At 35.7% G+C, this 19,372-nt stretch overlaps 1 protein-coding gene across 1 annotated transcript in view; it reads right to left on the reverse strand.

The window, feature by feature from the left end:
* Positions 1–18,264, reverse strand: part of LOC128988920 (macoilin) — a 35,505-nt gene extending 17,241 nt beyond the window's left edge. Inside the window, exons 1-5 of the mRNA XM_054410701.1 lie at positions 18,071–18,264; positions 12,612–12,753; positions 8,346–8,472; positions 5,684–5,813; positions 2,702–2,768 (exon numbers count right to left, since the gene is read on the reverse strand). Of these exons, the coding sequence (XP_054266676.1) occupies positions 2,702–2,768; positions 5,684–5,813; positions 8,346–8,472; positions 12,612–12,753; positions 18,071–18,150 (546 nt within the window). The 5' untranslated portion in view covers positions 18,151–18,264. The remainder of the gene's footprint in view (positions 1–2,701; positions 2,769–5,683; positions 5,814–8,345; positions 8,473–12,611; positions 12,754–18,070) is intronic.
* Between the last annotated feature and the right edge of the window lie 1,108 nt (positions 18,265–19,372).

A 19,372-nucleotide genomic window follows, 5' to 3' on the forward strand; every position in this document is an offset into this window, starting at 1 on the left:
ATGTAAAAGAAATAATAGTGCTGCCTACCCTGTTGGTAATCCTTGTAACTTTAATGCTATTGAACATCATAGAACAGAACCAACTTGTTTAATTTAAACCGCTGTTAAGATTTATTAATTCCATTTCACATAAGGTTAACATGGGAAACTCCAGAGCCACTGGGGCGGAGCCGATTGGACGGATCACGAAATTGATGGTGTATAAACCTATTCCATGACATTCTACACGTATGTACCAAGTTTCGTGGCAATCGGTTCAGCAGTGTCTGAGTTTATCACTGCCAAACAAACAAATATATATACAAACATCCTCTTTTATACTTATAGATTTAAAAAATTCAACTCTTCATTTAATATTGTCAACCGATTCATGGCCTTGCCATATAAGTTATTTGCACCAAGAGACAAACACTGAGACATCGCCTTGCCATATAACTTATTTGCATCAACAGACAAACACTCAGGGAAAAAACGGTCTTGTACATGGATTCAGACAGCTTTGTGTTAGTAAACAAATCGGGGTTGTACAGTGATACAGACAGCTTTGTGTTAGTAAACAAATCGGGGTTGTACAGTGATACAGACTCTTTGTGTTGGTAAAAAAATCGGGGTTGTACAGTGATACAGACTCCTTTGTGTTAGTAAACGAATCGGGTTGTACAGTGATACAGACAGCTTTGTGTTAGTAAACAAATAGGGGGGAAATCGGTCTCTTACATGGATACATACTCCTTTGTGTTAGGAAAAAAATCGGGGTTGTACAGTGATACAGACTCCTTTGTGTTAGTAAACGAATCGGGGTTGTACAGTGAAACAGACAGCTTTGTGTTAGTAAACAAATAGGGGGGAAATCGGTCTCTTACATGGATACAGACTCCTTTGTGTTAGTAAACGAATCGGGGTTGTACAGTGATACAGACAGCTTTGTGTTAGTAAACAAATAGGGGGGAAATCGGTCTCTTACATGGATACATACTCCTTTGTGTTAGGAAAAAAATCGGGGTTGTACAGTGATACAGACTCCTTTGTGTTAGTAAAAAAATCTGTCTCTTACATGGATACAGACAGCTTTGTGTTAGGAAAAAAAATTAGGAAAAAATTTGAAAAAATCGGATCCATCAAAACCGGATCCAGCCCAAGATACGGAATTTTTAGGATCCGATCCGGTGCCGGTTCTAGCTTGGATCCGGCGGATCCGGTAGTCCGATATCCAGATCCGACCATCACTATAAAAAAACAAATAATTTAGCATATCAAAGTGTTTTTGTACGGTGATTGGTTACGGTGAAAATTCAAAAAATGTTTAACTTAAAATTCCCATGTTATTCTTATGGAGAATATTATAATATGTTGTTGTTGGCTTGTTTATGGATATATTTCGATCAAACTTGGCGGATTTATTTATTTCATACTAAGCTATTTATATTTACATAAAAAAACACACTTTATTAGTTTCCCTGTGGCAGCTAACCTAGGTACTCGTTAAACATAAATGTTAATTTAATAGAATAATTGAAAATCAATCTGGAAAATCAATAATTGAAAATTTGCCTGGAAGGCAAATGGAAATTCGCTAAGTCGGCAGGTTTGCTGCAGCGGGGGTATTGTTTCATCACTCTAGTGTTCATGGTTACCGATAGGGATGGTCAAGTCTCGAAATTTCGGGAAATTTTCGGGAAATTTTAAATCTCTTTACACGAGACGAGATTTCTTTTTGGCCGAGATTTTTATCGAGACGAGAATAAAAAAAAAGAAAAAAAAATTAAAAACGCCTGCAGAAAGTCAATGCAATACCCGCAATACAGGAGCGTGTTGTGGTTGCGTTTCCTTTGCGAAGGCATTCTTATTTAATTAATTCTTTAAATGTAAATATTACTTTTATTATTTTAATAATATTACTTTAATAACATTTGAGAAGTTTTATTAAGTGTAAGCAGTGTGAGGAATGTTTTATTTCTATAAAAAGTCAAAACAAGTTAACTATTTTATAAAAATTAATACTGCTTTTATTTTATGATTTATTTTATTTTAGGATAAGTTGAACTCTATCCTAACTGATATCACTATGTTTCCTAATCGTAGGCATTTTTAATAAGTTAGGCATGATTAATAAAAAAATGTTATGCTGATGTTTTTTAATAAAAGATTGTAAATATTCTTGCCTATTATCATTATTTTTGTATTTAAACAGTCATCTAACAATGTTACAAAATCAGGTAAAAATTTTGAGAAGGGAAATCCCGTCTCGATCTTGTCTCGAAATTTTATGAGAGATAAAAAATCTCGTCTCGTCTCGAACTAAAAATCCAATTTCGTCCAACTCTAGTTTCCGAGTTATGCAAGTTAACGCAAACCCTTACATGAGCAAAAATTTGTGTGTTCCGCAAAACAAAAATGGCCACCGTAGAAGTAACAAAAGAGATAAAAAAAATGTAAAACCACTTTTGAACCCAGAATTGATATAGGTATCTAGGATAAAAATATTATTTATTAAAAAAATGGTCAAGCAACCAATTATTTTATTTCTGGATCACTTGATATGGATAGAACTGTATGTTACTTCGTATATATCCTTAAGCCATTTCCAGTGTACACCAAGAAGAGTTAGGTATTTGTCTTTCATATGAGTCTCTAATTAATTAATGTTGACCAAAATAAATCTACAATTACGTTTCTCGATATAAATGTTTCTTTAACATACCTGTCTCATTCTGTAGCCAACATAGCTCTTGAAACCAAACCCTAGAGTAACGACTGGGTAGCCAATACTGAAAAATGACAGGTTGAATTTTAAAATATACCATTTTGAAAAGCATAACTACTGGACTAATATAAAACTTTGCCAATGAGACTACACTATGCTCTATACCCTTAATAAAACTTCAAATATCAAAACTACTTATTGTCTATGTCCTATGATTTCATGCATGGTTTTTGATAAAAATAAATAAACACTTTCGATTTAACGCTTTAAAATTGTATCTATTGTTTTTATTACTTATTTGTTTTATTACAATGCTGCAAAACAGGATAAACCCAGTTACATTGTAGCATTAATATTCTAACATCAAAATCTTAACATGCATGATAAATAATAAACAGGGTGTCCACCAGGCCAACCAGAAAAAATTCATGAGTAGGCTAATTCATGAGTAAAAAAAAATTTCAGGTAGTTCAGGTCGTACTTTTCATACTAAAATTTCCAAAGTGTTTTCAACTCCCGCAATGCTGTTTCAGCGCTAACACAGCTCGCTATTTTAGTTATTGGAAAAAGCATTCTCAGTTAAGGAAAAATTTAAAGATTAATCCTTAAACCTGCAATTTATTTATAACTTCCTAAAAATAGTGATATGTCGATACCAAAATGTATCGATTCTCTGTACAGACACATGAAAAATAGATTCTTAATACTCTGTACCGGTACTCTTAGATTCTGTTTTGATTACATTGTAAAATAATTTGTTTTTATAGATCTATGTAATTTTATTGTATTACTTGTGGAGAAATAAAGATTTATACTCGCTGACAGCCATGGTAAAGAAATTAACAGATACGTTCAAGAACAAACTTTCCTTTCTGTATCAACAACTGCAAGACCTAACGCAACTTTTGACCAAGTCACACATGATGTGTAAAACTACAAAAACAGGCCATTAGAGTTATTGAAAAATTTATTTAATAAATTTAATTTTTAAGTTATTGAAGTCGGTGAAAAAGTACTTTAAAGAAATGAAAATTTTTACAGTGTATGGTTTATATATTTTTAAAACTATTCAGCATGTTTATAAAGATAAAAACACTGAAGTATCCCATAAATACAATAAAAGGTGGAAAAATCTTACTGTAAAAAGTCATCATCGGCTGAAACTTTCAAAAATGAAGCCTTCGTATATCGGCAATTTATTCATAAGAAGTTTGCCTGCCTTACTAAAAAAAGATCAAAACAAACCCAATTTTTTAAAGAAATTGATATCATTCTTAATTAATCTGGCTCCTTATAGCATAGACGAGTTTCTAAAAGGGTTCTAAAAGGGTCGAGGTTCTATTGTCAAATTGTATGGTTAAGTCTTTTAGATTAAGTTGCATAACCAATTTAGTATGCGTTGACACTATTCATGTATGTAAAATGTATAAAGTGAATAAAGATAATTTGATTTTATCAAAAGCCTTGGATAGATCACATAAAATACCAGATACCCTCTGTGATTCATCCAAGGCTTCCAAGATGTGCTCTACCAACATAGCTCCCTATGTTGATACATGTTGATACCTCTAGGTAGCTCTAACCAAAAGCTACATACAGCATTTAACTTAGTATCCAGCAGAGCTCTCTTCAACTCACCTTCCTTAATTGAAAATTCCCTAAGTGACAGTAAAATATTCTCATGTTTCTGTTAAGAACTGTATTTCTTGTGTTGGTTTGAACTCTTTCCCATTTAGGTAAGCCTGTTATCCTCACTAAAAATAAAATAAAAACCTAGTCTCTTGGGCTATATGTTACACCATTTACTTAGGCTTAGGCATAAACTTAGGCCCAGCGCAGACAGTGTGACTGGTTTACAACTTAACTATCATTGTGAACCAGATGTGTCTGAAACCGGTTGTAATAGAAATAAAACTTCTGCCTGCACACGGGTGTACTGGCCAAGGGCTTGTTGTATATCAGTTGCGTCTATTGTGCAATCAGTGGAGTAGTTTAAAGTGTTAATTTAGTAATATTTTGTTTTACATTACCTTTTATCAATTCCAAAAAATAACCTTTCCACAAGGTGTTACATGTTTGGACAAGCTGCCATTGACAAACACTTCATTACAGGAATATACATTAATACCGCTTGAATAGTTTCATTCTCATTACACGACAAACACATTTAACACACGACACGCACAAGAAATAAATAAATACTTTTAGTTTGATAGGCCACGCGGTATGCAACATTGCCGGTACTTGAACGAGGACAGCGTCAGTGTGCACAGTTAATTTATTGCAGTATGTGTTGTTTTTAGGGCTTTGGCTTAGCCGTGCACATTTACTATGTCAGACTTACACGAAGAAGAAATTGTTAACTATTATCAATACCAAAGACGGTGAAGGGTACAAAGAGAGCATTAGGATTACCCTTATTTGAGCAATAATGTGAATTCTAGGCTATTTTTAGCTGCTAGAAAGCTGTCAAAGTCAGATACAAACAATAAGGCCGTAAAAATACCACCAAAACACCACGTGGTCTCATGCAACTTAAGTCTGCAACGCAACTGCAACCACTGGCCCACAGTTGCATGTGAGTGGTTTTAGACTGGTTTGAGATCGTCAAAAACCGGTCGAGTCGTTTGCGCCTCTCCACTCCAATACATGGCCGATGTCACAGTACAGTTGCACGCGACACTGGATTGCAACGGTAGTTGTAACAGTCACACCGTATGTACTGGGCCTTAGTAGCCTATCCAGTTTAAAGGTTAAGGCTGTAACATGAAGCACATGGGCCTATATTTAAGGATTTTTGCTAAGAAGATACTAAGCTTATGAGCATGGGAAGGAGTATAATCCGGCACAAGAAAAAAATGAACTCAACACTTTCAAACAAAAAATCAGAACGTTTAACTTGACAGCATTTTAACCATGGGAAGCTAGAGTTGCATAGAGATATGTCTTGAGGTAATTGTCTTTCTTATTGTGACATACCAGTGGGCAGCGAATGGGCGACACAGGTCCAGGTGGAACGGAAGATGACGCAAGTCTCGTAGTCTGACTGCTGCCTCCATGTAGACAAACAGTAGCCACAGCACCACTGTGGGAACACACACTCCCTTCTCTGTAAAGAAAACCCAAACATTGTATTCAGATAATTAGCAGTTTGATCCTGTTAATACTTCAAAACTGGGCCCAGTTGTTACTTACTTTATTGTTGGGCCATTAATAAATAACGATCCTGGCTAAAATACCAGCAGATTTTAGTCCGCAACAAAGATATCATCTCATTCATTCAACACTCATCCAGTACCCTGTTTTTTTTCTACACCAGTGACATTTTATATTAAAGTTATTGTTGGATTGAACACTTTTAAGGGAAAGCAGTCCAAACCCATATGTGTTGTGGATATGCCGGAAATTGACCCCTCCCTCTGGCAACCAAAGTCCGAGACACTAATTACTAGGCTAGCAACACACATAATATAAATGAGTATCCAGAAACATTTCATCTGGAGAATTAAACATTTCAGCTCAAGTAAAACTTATCCGATTCACATGAAATTTGGTATATAAGTTTGAACAAGTTCACTAAACCAGTATGATCGGTCTTAGGAATTGAGGTTTAATGGGATAAAAATTGGGTTATCCCATTTTTAACCTCCAAAATATTAAATTTTAAAATGTCTTTCTATACAATTTTGTTGAGCTTTAAAAAATTATATTCTGTGTATTTATATTCTGTGCTGTGGTTACCATAGGTTCTGGCGCACACCACTGGGAGCGCCATGTAGTTACGGCGAACGCGCTACGTATCTCAGCGGCGTAACTACGGGGGCGGATGAGGGGGATAGAACCCTCCCCCCAAGACAAATAAAAAAAGGCTGAATAACCTCCTTCATAATGGTTTAATAATGAACACTGTTCACAAAGGATCAATCTCAAAATTTTGTAGCGAGTGATTTCATAATCTTTGCGAATAAAATTGGGGATTTCCAGTGACGAATACGTGGAAAATCATCATATTAGGTTGGCAACACTACCGCTCATGCCCTGTAATTTTTTACCCTGTTAAAATCAATTTACAATAAAAACTCAGTAGTTATGGCTCTTCACGCGCAGCTCAGAAGGCTACAGTACAACAACTTAATGATAATTTGTTTGTTTGTTGTGTTGTAATTATGATTTAGTTAGGTACTTGCTATTTCCTGATTCTGACCGGCCAGAGACAGCCTCAATTGGATTGATTTTTGGAGTTCTTTTGAAAGTGTGATAACACCTCTGGAATGCCTGAAAACGAGAGTTTAGAGTTCTAATTTTTCAACATTCCATTCCCCCAGGGCTCCTGTTGTTGGGGCTCCACCATCTCCCCCAAACGCCATGTTCTAGTTACGCCACTGTCATAACTACACGACGCTCCCAGCGGTGTGTGCCAAAACCTATGGTAACCATGGTAACCGCAGCACGGCTGACAGTCTATATTTAATTCTTTTTGTCTATGCTACAGATAACCCCATTTTTGTATGGATGTAAACAAAATTGTTTGATAGCCATCTGTTATGATGTAAACAAAACTTGAAAAGCCTATAGGACGAAGGGCTTCCGCGGGATATCATTCAAACCCGCAAAAGGCACATCTAGAGGATAAGACCTTTAAATCTATACCCAATGTGTCTATAAAAATAAGTATTTAGGGGTCGATTTGCTGCATACAAAAATCCAACAAATTCTTTTAATAAAATAGATGACTTAGCTTTTAATGTGATTGATTTGTTTACTGTTATATTTGCCGACAATACAACTTTTTTAAGTATTCCCCAGATTCTGACCTGTTAAGATCAAAGGTAGAACACGTACTCTAGACAGAGCTAAAATGTGGTTTAGCTCAAACAGCCTTCTCTAGAACATTGGCAAGACTCAGAATCTCCTCTTTACACTTAAAACTAGTCATCACAACACCCAAAATAACATTAAAATCCTTGGTATCATAGTTGACAGTACCCTATCTTGGGAGTCTCACATTGAATCTGCTTGTGTAAAATTGTCTAGAGTAATTTTCCTGCTCAAGTCCTTGATGAACATTGTACCTGATTCGTATTTTAGAATAGCTTATTTTACATTTTTCCTCTACATTATGGCCTCTGGGGAAATAGTTGTCATGTTAAGTTTTATCAATCCAAAAAAGGCTATTAGATCTTAGATACATAACATATTAGCCTATTTAGTTCCTTGTTCAACTCAAGATTCAATCTGTACCAAATGTTAACCTGTTAACCGTATAGCTATCAAAAGTTTTTTCATGGTATTAAATTGTATTACTGTTGACAGTTTTGACCAAATTCTTTTACAACCTATTTGGTGCACTGGTAAATGCTGTGAGGACATTCTTCTACTATCCTTTCTGACCTACTACAAAGACAAAACAATATGCTCAGTATTAACTTAATTAGCCTATAATAGTCGAAATAAAAATAGGGTGTTGTAATTTTGTAAGGCTTGTAGATCCTCATATTTTGATACTGCGCTGATTGACTGGAACTTTTAAATGATACACACAATTTGGATCAATATTTTCAATGCTCTTTCAGTTTGTATTTTTATATCTAATTTACACTAAAGCAGCTGGTAGAAGGAAACTATAAAACAACGTTCTTACCTGTGTGCCAAACGTACTGTACCCAGACATAAGTGCTTGCTGCAAAAAACAGCCACTGAACTGGTATGAAGAAAAAACAGATCATGTCGGAGGTAACAGCAATACACACGAAAAACACTGAGAATGCCTGAAAAAAGATAACTTTAATTACTATTATTTTATTTTGCTTTAGGTACTGCAAGTGTAGACTAAGAGGAAGTTGAATCGTCTACAGTTTGGTGATTTGGTGGCTCATTTGGTATCCTAGCGTAGCTAAGAATCTATTTATCGATCGCAGATTTTAAAAGCTTTTACGTCCAAACTTGATTAAATTAAACAAAATACAATATTATTAACATTGTTTATTGTCGGCCAGACCGGAACTAAGCTCGGCTATCTGTCCTGAGGGTAAATTAATAGTGAAAGAAAGTGATAAAGGTCTGCAATGTGATGGATTCTGTGGCAAATGGCATCATATTAGCTGTGTAAATGTGGATGTTAAAAATTACAAAAAATTTAAAGACTTGGGAGATGTTGCCAAGTGGATCTGCGACGTGTGCTCTGGTAAGATAAAGGCCTGGTAAGAAAACAGAAGATAAGTGCTATCCCTGCCGACTACACAAATCTTTCTAATTTAGTAGAAACTGTGGTTAAAAGGGTCAAAGATATTGACCCGTATACAAATAATAGGCTCAAGAAAGTTGAAATGGTTCATGCATTTTATGGCCTGAGAATGGCTCATCCAACAATGTTCTTTTTAATCATAAAAATTGCTATAGCAGGTCCATATGTGGGATGTTTTAATTCAGTGTCCAAAAATCAATTGTGGTACGCAAATCATTCTTGTTTTGCAAAGTGGTACATCATTGAATAAAAGGTTGGGAAACTTTGATCTAGTAGAGCCAAGAGAGTTGACTACTACAGTTGGGTACGCGGAATTGGCTGTCTCCGGAACTCGCTATACCCATGTTAAATGCCGTAATTTCCAAAATTGGTCGACGAGCAGAACTCACTAACTTGTTTGGTTTCGGAATTGGCTAACTCCGGAACCCGCTCTAGATCCGGGTTAGCAAATTCCGTCCTAGTAAAGAACTGGCTAACTCAGACCGTACTAACTACCAATGAGAGGCCTCGCTGGCCGCCCAATGTCACCCAAGCACGAAGAATATTGACCAGTGTTGCCGAAAATGTTGAACCTAGGTTAGTATCAGTAGCATAATGTTTAATTGTTTAAAGAACAGGTTTTAAGGAAGTGAATACTCTTTGACTGATGGTCTTGAATTAGGATCAGCTGGTCTGTAACTTAAAGGACGCAAAACAAGGTCCTCAACATTGAGGTTTTCATTCTTGAACCTGTTGTATAGATACAACATATGTTAAAGATTTATTCAACACCTTTTTACGACGGCCCTGAAGGGACATTCCAGTTTCATTTTGTCTTTCATTCACTTCGACTTTAATCTCGAAGTACTTCGACTTTATTCTCGAAGTACTTCGACATTATTCTCGAAGTACTTCGACATTATTCTCGAAGTACTTCGACTTTATTCTCGAAGTACTTCGATTTTATTCTCGAAGTACTTCGACTTTATTCTCGAAGTACTTCGACTTTATTCTCGAAGTACTTCGACATTATTCTCGAAGCACTTCGACTTTATTCTCGAAGTACTTCGATTTTATTCTCGAAGTACTTCGATTTTATTCTCGAATGTGCTTACAGTATTATAGTTTGTTATAATTTTACGGCAACCACAACCCAACTAACTGTTGATGTAGGGGTGTTTCCAATGTAGACATATTTTTGATAAGAATTGGCAGATAGAAAGAGGTTTGAGCTTTAGGACACATAATGGAATATGACATTAATGAACTGATTGAACAATATTTTAGTTTAGGCCTTCAACAGCCTGAAATACTTGCAATTCTTTTATTGAAGCATAACATTTGCATAAGTGAGCGGACACCATTAAAAGGTATACCAAGAAGCTCGGACTTCATAGAAGAAAACACTTTTCTGATATTGACTCTGTCAAGGATTTTATTAGGTCTGAGTGCGACAGAGACAAGAGACAGTGAGACAGCAGACAGAGAAAGAATCAGAAACAGAATAGAATGAACGTACTCGTATTGAAGTTGAGTTGAAGTAAAACTAGACTAGATAGAAATGTCAAAGTACTTCAAGAAAAAAGTTGAATTACTTCGAGAAAAAAGTCGAAGCAAAATGAAAGACAAAAAGAAACTGAGTGTCCCTTCAGGGCCGTCATACTTTTTTGTATAGGCCTATTTACTTGCATTTTTAATTTGAGATTTATTGTTTAATCAAAATGCTGTATGAAGTGGAATAACCTCAACGGCCACTCTTAGAAAACAACCTCGGAATAAAGATTAAATAGGTTCGTACAGGCAATATTTTTTCATTAAGTAAGTAGCCTACTAGGGCCTATGACAAGTTCCAATGGGTGGAAAAACAATATTGTTTGGAGGATATTTTAACCAGATACTGCCTGTTACTCAAAGCAAAAAAGGTTCAAATAATATAGCCTAGCATGCACGGTGGTAAAGGTAAAATCCATATATAAGGTGGCATCCATATATAATAGTAAAAACTAAAGGTAGTTTCCGTTTCTTAAAACTAGCCAAAAATATGGATGTCGCAATAAGATATTTCGTGATTGGTTTCGTTAACTGGGCAATGGAACCATCCAGTCACAAAATAAGTAGGAATCAGCCGATGATTAGGCCTATTTTGATAGCATATGTAAAGTCAATCGCACCTTTAGGAGGAATACCTCCACGTAAACTTACAGTAGTGTTTTTAATGTTAATCAGAAACAAATCTAGGGTTAAGTTTGGTCAATGGGATGCCTTTACTTTACACTAATTTTGTTAAACCTTAACAAAAGGCGTATAAACTTAGAAATAATAACTGGGATAATTTAGCGGTTTTGACCAAGAAATAAGCTTATCTCGAAACACCTATTAGCCTTTTCATATTTATTTGACGAAGACAATTTCTAAAATTCCAATCAGGGAAGTTTTAAATAAAGCAAACAAAGACAGACAACAAACTGTTTTTTACACAAAAGATATGGTGTACCAGGGATACATCATGACACATAGATAATGTTATTCTGAGTGTGTTTAAATGCCGGAGTTGGAATAAGTTGTTACATTTGAGCTTTTTAGGGACTTATGTCATATAAGCCGCTAGTATATCTTATAGAGTAATCTCCAGTTGAGCCCATAATCCCTCATTTTTTGGGGACACTAAAACTTTTCAAAATTATAAAATGACACTTTGTGCTAAGTTTGCTCGACCACCAAAGGGGTATTTGTGTATATTCTACTATAGTTCGATCTTGAGTATGCTATATCGTGGTTTTTGCATGCAGCATCCAATTTATTTATGCCTGGATCCCCTCTTGTTAATCTCTTCCTTAAATTCGTTTCAGGTCCACAGTACTAATAGCTGGGTATGTGAAGTTCTACAGGTAAAATACCCTGTGTCTGTGTACATGAAGACTATACTGTGTTCTAACTTATAAAAATATTAGATGGGGAGTCTTGACTTTTTATTCACCCTGTATGTACACAGATAATCTTCTTGTACACGTACACAGGATATTTTACCTGTAGAATTTCACATACCCGGCTATCAGTACTGTGGACCTGGAACGAATTTAAAGAAGAGATAGGTAAGGGGTGATCTAGGCATAAATCAATTGGATGCTGCACGCAAAAACCATGATATAGCATAGGTACTCAAGATCGAAGGATAGTAAAATTAGATCAGTGGCTGACAGCTTATTAGCTTGGGAAAGGGTAAAAGCTTCAGACTCTAGTATTGGTGAGAGAGGTAGTAAAAGTAAAAAAAAATTTACTCATAGGAAATAGTTGAAAGACTTCCAGAAAAACCATTAGCCTAAGTAGTTTGGATATAATAAATCTTGCTGCTGATTTAAAGTTGCCTTATTTATAGGAGTCTTCACAGACACAGATAGTCTTCTTCTTGTACACAGTCACAGATAGTCTTGTACATAGATACAGACTGCTTTGTGTTAGTAAAAAAATCGGATCCATCAAAACCGGATCCAGCCCAAGATCCGGAATTTTTTGGATCCGATCGGGTGCCGGTTCTAGCTCGGATCTGGCAGATCCGGTAGTCCGATATCCAGATCCGACCATCACTAGTTGACCCCATAGTTGAATGAAGTTTGAGGTTTGTAGCCTACACATATTCCATGGGTTTACAATGAGTGACTTTATATTGAAATACAATCAACTTACCAGGCCTTGATATTTAAAGGAATCGTAGACACTTCTGAGGAGAAGCCAAAATGGCCAAAGAAATTCAAAGCGGAATTCCAGGATGAAATCAGCCAGTAAGACGACAGCCCATAGTATGAAGAACTTCAAATACAGCAATGTACTGTAAATAAACACGCTGTCAAATACAAAATGATCAGGCTATAAAATAGTTTAGGCATATCCATTTAATAGGCTATTGCACTCTTGTAAATCTGACGCTAGTAAGTTTATTACCGGTGCAACATCAAATTTTAGCTTTTAACTTATTAAACTTATAGGCCTATGAATCGTAAAGCATATTTTTTTCAAACCAAATCCCATTTACAGCTTGCCTAACTTAAACAATAAATAGGCAAATCAAATCAATTAATATATCATCATGGACAGGACTATTGACATTGACAGTGGAACATTACATTTTCAAAGTTCATTTTCAATAGGTACTTTTAACTTTAATAGTTTAAATTGTCCTAAATATACAGACTTTTAAGTATGAGGTGATAAGAGTCTGTTGTAATATTAACACAAATTAATTTAAACTACAAGACTAACTATCAAAATAGACTAGGCTAACTTATTTATACAATTAACAAATAATCAAAACATTGACGAAAACAAAATAGATTAGGGCCTAGGTGATTAACCATTTTAAATGTCAAGTTACAGACTTATCACTGGTTCTCAGGAACTCTTTAATACTGTAAAAAGGATTTCTTAACCCATTGGGAAAGGAATTAATGCGCTACCTGCAGCACCCTCTGGCGGCAATTAATTTTACCGAATTTGTAGACTTTTACTCTAACTGCTATAGAAAGAAAACCTTAGGTAATAAATTAATTATTCTTTCACCATTTTGTTCACAGTAAAATTGTCTACAGAAAAGTGGTAATTGGATAGTCAAAGTTCTAAACTAAAAAAATATATATAGGTACCTATATATAAAGATTATAAAAATAAAATTTTAAAAACAATATTTTGAAAGTAAACTTGATATACAAATTCCAAGATTAATCCAGACACCAAATAACACTACTATTATAAAGTTCAATCGATTCCCTACGTAGAAAAATCAAAAGTTGTGTAGCCTACTTTTATAAGTAATAACATTTTTTTTAAATTGTTTGTTTACCTTACCACAGCTGATTTTTGGTGATATGAGGTTTCCAAGGCAACACAAAATTGTTTGTTATTCGCTAAAATAAATGAGTAAAAACGCAAATCAAGAAGCAAGATATTTATAAACATTATAATAGTAAGAAGAAACAAAAAGGGCGAAAAATAATAATAACTAAATAACTAATGGCGCTGCCTAGCGGTGACACGAGCGGCACTCGTAAGTCGGCCGCCGGGCCTGCAGCGGCCATAGGAGTAACGCTCGTAAGTCGGCGCCAATGGGTTAAGAGCCAGTCACAGATTTTTTTTATCAATATGTTTTGTGGATAGGCCTACTTATTTACCTTATTAACTACCTTATTGTAAACTTTCTTACACATAGAACAACATAGGCCTGTTGAAAGATTTGTTCAAACAGTGGTGTTGCAACATGGAGTCCACAGTCCAGTAATGAAACTGTCCCTATCCCTACTGCGATGTAGAATTGAAGCATGAGTTGTTACAGGTACGCACACAGTTCGCGCCTAGCAGGTAGCCGGTGTGGTAGTAGTGGTATGCTACACAGCAAGAATTGCAAAGTCGATTGTTTGTTAGCTGCAAGCAGGGAGGGCTCAACTGGTGCATGCACAAATAGCACTTTACATATGTCCTTGAGTTTGCATGTTCCACACGAGATCTTTCACTACCTACGCATTCTCTGTAGCCTATATGGCGGATTGTTTGTTTTGGTTGATTTGTTTGGTTGTTGTTTTGTGTACCAGTACCTACATGAATTAAAAAAATGGATGTAGGCCTAGAGAAATTAATAACAGAGGTTTTTGAAACCATGACCCTTTGTGGAACCATGCCACTCCGGACCACTACAACCGCGTTCTCAACGATTTGTGGAATGAAATAGCAAATGAATGGTACTTTCTTGTTGAAGGGAACATTCAAAATTATCAATGAATTTATTTCGATAGCCTATATTGATATTTAACTTTTTGATCAGATAGGCCTAGGCCTATAGGCTATCGATATTAGGCCTAACAGATTAAAACATAGGCTATCAGCTGACAACTACAATAAATAAAATTATTGTGTTCAGTATTAACATGAACAATTAAAAATAAATTATTGAAATGAAACAGTTCTAAACTAACATTCGTAATTAATCCTAACATTAAGGATTCAAACGTCAGTTTAGATTAACACTTTTTAAAACCTAACTTAAGCCCAAGTAGGCCTATAGCTTGTGGTGTTAGTTCGTTGCATCTCACCTGCTTGCACTAAGTTAAATAGCTTGTATTAGTGGCACTTGTCACGTTCTAATCTAAGGTAACTTCAAAACACTTAATGTAGCCACGAATCCTCATAAACCCCGGCCTACCTTCCCCACATGCCTAAATGAGATAATTGTTTATTGATATGTAGGCCTAAAACCTTTTTTACTTACTTACTTACTCCTTCTTCATCTTTTACCCAAAAAAGGGATAGATTGCGTCTCGACAAAAAAATAAAACATTTCTTTTACACTCACAAAAGAAAAATAAGTCCACAACGTGTAAAACCGTTTAGATATAAAAATCAATATATATACAAGTTAAAAAAATGACTTCCAGGGATGATGGAAAAGATGGCTACCGCATGTTAGCTATTTCCTTATCACCCATGAACTCAAAGATGCTGTAGTAGGCTCTCTCTTTAATTAGCGACATTAGCTTGTCCTTGAGATGACCCCTTTTCCAGCCCCTAATGGCCATTGGCAGTTTGTTTAAGAACTTTAGCCCCTGAAATTGGTATGAAGCGGCTGTCTTGGAGAGCCTAACGCGGGGAACATCCAGCATGTTTCTCTGCCTGGTGTTGTAGGGATGGACCATGGCACGGGACGTAAGGTCTCTATGTTTATCCCAAACATGAAGAAGGCACAGGAGAACGTAATGACCGAAGACAGTTTAGGTATTCCTAGTCTCACAAAAAGGGGCCTACTATGAGCCCGTCTGTCACTAAAAGTGATAATTCTTAAGGCCCTTTTCTGGATCTTGAGAATCTCCACTGTGCCTGGAGAATGTCAACACAAAAGCAGTCCATATGTAACGTGGCAATGGAATAAAGCAAAGTAGACCATTTTAAGGTAGTCCTCAGTCACAAATGATCTCAGCTTTAGAAGGAGGGCGCAGACACGAGAGAGTCTATTTATAGTCTGGTCGATGTGCTGATCCCAACCTAGCCTATTGTTCAATACAATTCCCAAGAGCTTAACTTGGCTCTGGTCTACAGGAGGAATGTGAGCCAGACTGCAAACCATCCTCTGGGTCTTGTCAGGGTTCAGCTGGAAACGGTTTGCTACAAACCAGGCTGAAGCGTTTTGCAGTCGAAGCTCCATATCTTCATTTATTTCCTGAAGATTTGAACCAGATGACAGGAGGGTGGTGTCGTCCACAAAAAGAAGGGTACCGCCATCATCATCCAGGTCATTCATCACAATTATGAATAAAAGCGGTCCCAAAATGGATCCTTGAGGGACTCCATGCTCCACAGCTCTGCAAGAGGAGGAAGCACCTGCCAAAGTCACCATCTGTGTACGATCTAGAAGGTAGGATCGAAGAGTAGATAGGACGACTCCGTCCAGCCCGTAGAAGTAGAGCTTCTTTAGGAGCACCTCATGAGACACAGTGTCGAAGGCACGGCTCAGATCGCAGAGAGTAAGTGCAGTTGAGCGATGGTCTTCAAAGGCAGCACTGACTCGTTCTGCCACTGCAGCTACAGCGGCAGCCGTAGATTTTCCACGACGAAAACCAAATTGCATCTCTGTAAGGAGTTTGTTCCCTTACAGAGATGCAATTTGGTTTTCGTCGTTTTAACAATATAAACCCAACTAGGTCTAAAGATCTCGTTCCCTAGATATACAACCAAACAGTTATGTGCACCGTAAATCATTAAACTAAATAACCCTATAATAATTTAAATAACATTTTGTGGATACCAGCGCGCCGAGCGTCACCAATATGAACTACCTAACTGTTTCAAACATGATAAACAAGCTTTAACTTTAACAATGGGATGAGAAGTTTACTTGTGATGGTTAATTTGTAACATTATGTCCGCAGAGAACCAGCGATATAAGTTATTATATTATTAAATAACTTATCGATGTAGATTAGGTTTGATATAGCCTATATATAGTTTCTAAAATACTTTTTTCCAATGTAAGTTAAACAAACATTGAATTAGGCCTAGGTAAATTATGATCTGTTTACAAATTTTAATTGATGTTTTAAATTAAAAAATTAAATTGAGTTATGATAGAGGTTGACATTTTTAATGATGTTTAAAATAAAACTATCAATATTCAACCAAAAGCAGACCGACAACTTAACGGTCTTATGCACAGGGGTGTTTTTAACTTAGTACCTATGCTGGTATGCTGATAAGTTACCTACAGGGAGTATTTTCTTTTAGTAAAAGTTAATAGTTAACTTAGGCCCTAGGCCAAAATAGTTAAGTTAAAGTGACCACCAATGTAGAGGTAGGCCTAGATAATTAATAATTGCTAGTTACACACCATGATACAACATTTTAGGTTAAGATTAAACATTTAAATTGAGTGTGCAAATGATTTGGCTAATAATGAAACATAAGTTGTGCCAAGTTTACGGTACGGTAGGCCTACAGTGTAAGATTTTGTACAACAAATGTAAAGGAACAATAATGTAGACCTATATTCCCCATCTCGACACGGCAGCTGACAAGTGACTGACTGAGCGCCACTGTATATAAGATAACTTATGTCCAGCTACCCGCCAGGTAACCAGTCGGTAAATTTATGCGATGACCAGCGAATATGCGACCTGCCCTGCTCCACTGTGTTTTTACACTAAACAAGACCTAGGCTAGGTCTCTACCTAAAACTTTATAGCCTTCAACTAGGCTTAGGCCTTAGTTAGTTTGACGTTGCAAGCATTGACTAAATACAAGTTATTAGGCTAGCTTTATTTAGGCAGTTTTAAACTATTTTTCTTAGGTAAATCACCCGATTTACAGTTTGGTTTAGGTCAGAAAACGCGCCAAAATTATTTAAGCCAACAGGCCTACAATTAATGCACTTGATATGTTGGAAAAGGAACAGTTCATTGGAAGTTAACTTATTATGAACGATATGATAGGAAATTGTGAATTGACGGAGTAAAGTGATAAAAAGTAATCAGCAAGAAAAAGTAAATGTGTAACTCTGGCTAGTTATATGAAATGTTTGACTGGGAGGAATTTCAAGGCTTTGATATATTTGAAAGGATTATAAAATTTGTGGTTTATTCGTCAAGCAAACACATATGGCGGATGCTTACCTTCCATAGAAACCGTCAGTGATTTTAGTTCGCTTGATCGGCCTCCGTAGTTTGCCAATGTCGGCATTTCTTCTCTTCATATTCCTGGATTTCCTATCCTATAATTTTTTTAATGTGAAATACTTCAAACAAATACAGTTTTCTTCAAGAAAACTAATTCAGTCATTACACTCACTTTAATCTTTTGTTGTCATTCCATACTAGTCAAGTCAAGTTACCACGGTCCAGTGTTGCCACCACGTTGTTGTGATTTTACCCTAAAGACGGGCTAAAATTACCCTAAATTACCCTAAATCTACTTTGAGTTACCCTAAAAATTACCCTAAATGTTAATATTTGCGTTTAATGCTATAAAACATTGTTAAAATCATATAAATCTTACATAAGGTGGTTAATTATACTAAATTAAGTTCCAACATCAATCAATTTATGTAAAATTATACTCGATTCTAAAAAAACATCCCGAAAGAAGAATAAAATGTTGATATGCAGCTTTCTCGTATATACGAAAAATATTGAATCAAGAACAGTATTTTTTTACTGTATCGACCCATTACTACTGTCTTTTGGACAATCATACATATCTTTAAAGTACAGTGCGGTACCACCAAAGCTTTAATCTAGTACTGTAATGTAGTAATTTCTTGACACAATTTGTAAAATAATCCAGTTTAATTCAATTTAATCACATAATTAAATATGAAACCCAGTAGGTAATGAATAATATTTCATATTTTATTAGGCCTATAACGTGTTATAGAATCGAATACATTCTAAATCAGATAATTCACAACTATTGATAAGATCGATTAGGATATAACTTATTATGAAAAATCCATCATAGCAATAGATTTAAACCGGTTGAATCGAATATGATGACTTGGCCATAGTATATAATGAACGTTTTTTGGCAAATTTTGAAGTTTTTTTCATGTTTTTAGTAAAATTTCCATTGTTATGCTAACTTTTAGTTTTACCCTAAAATTACCCTAAATCTACCATTACCCTAAACTTTACCCTAAGACTGGTAAATTACCCTAAAAAAGGGTAATTACCCTAAAAGTGGCAACACTGCCACGGTCATCATGATCAACAAATCAACCATCAGTAATAAAAAACAGCTTTAACCAAAACATTTCTAGATGGCTGTGACAATGAAAACCTTGCCGTGATGAAATTTGCGCATATACTAAAAAGGCGGCCGTGATACTATATACTGTGCTATTATAGCATCCAGTCGATAAAACCTTAATACCATTGACTATTGGATACTGAAGTTCTTACTTATTTATTATTATCATT

The sequence above is a fragment of the Macrosteles quadrilineatus genome, unplaced genomic scaffold (genome assembly GCF_028750875.1).
Source record: "Macrosteles quadrilineatus isolate MER2022 unplaced genomic scaffold, UCM_ALF_1.0 Scaffold_3__2_contigs__length_128488019, whole genome shotgun sequence".
In the NCBI taxonomy this organism is placed as follows: Eukaryota; Metazoa; Arthropoda; class Insecta; order Hemiptera; family Cicadellidae; genus Macrosteles; species Macrosteles quadrilineatus.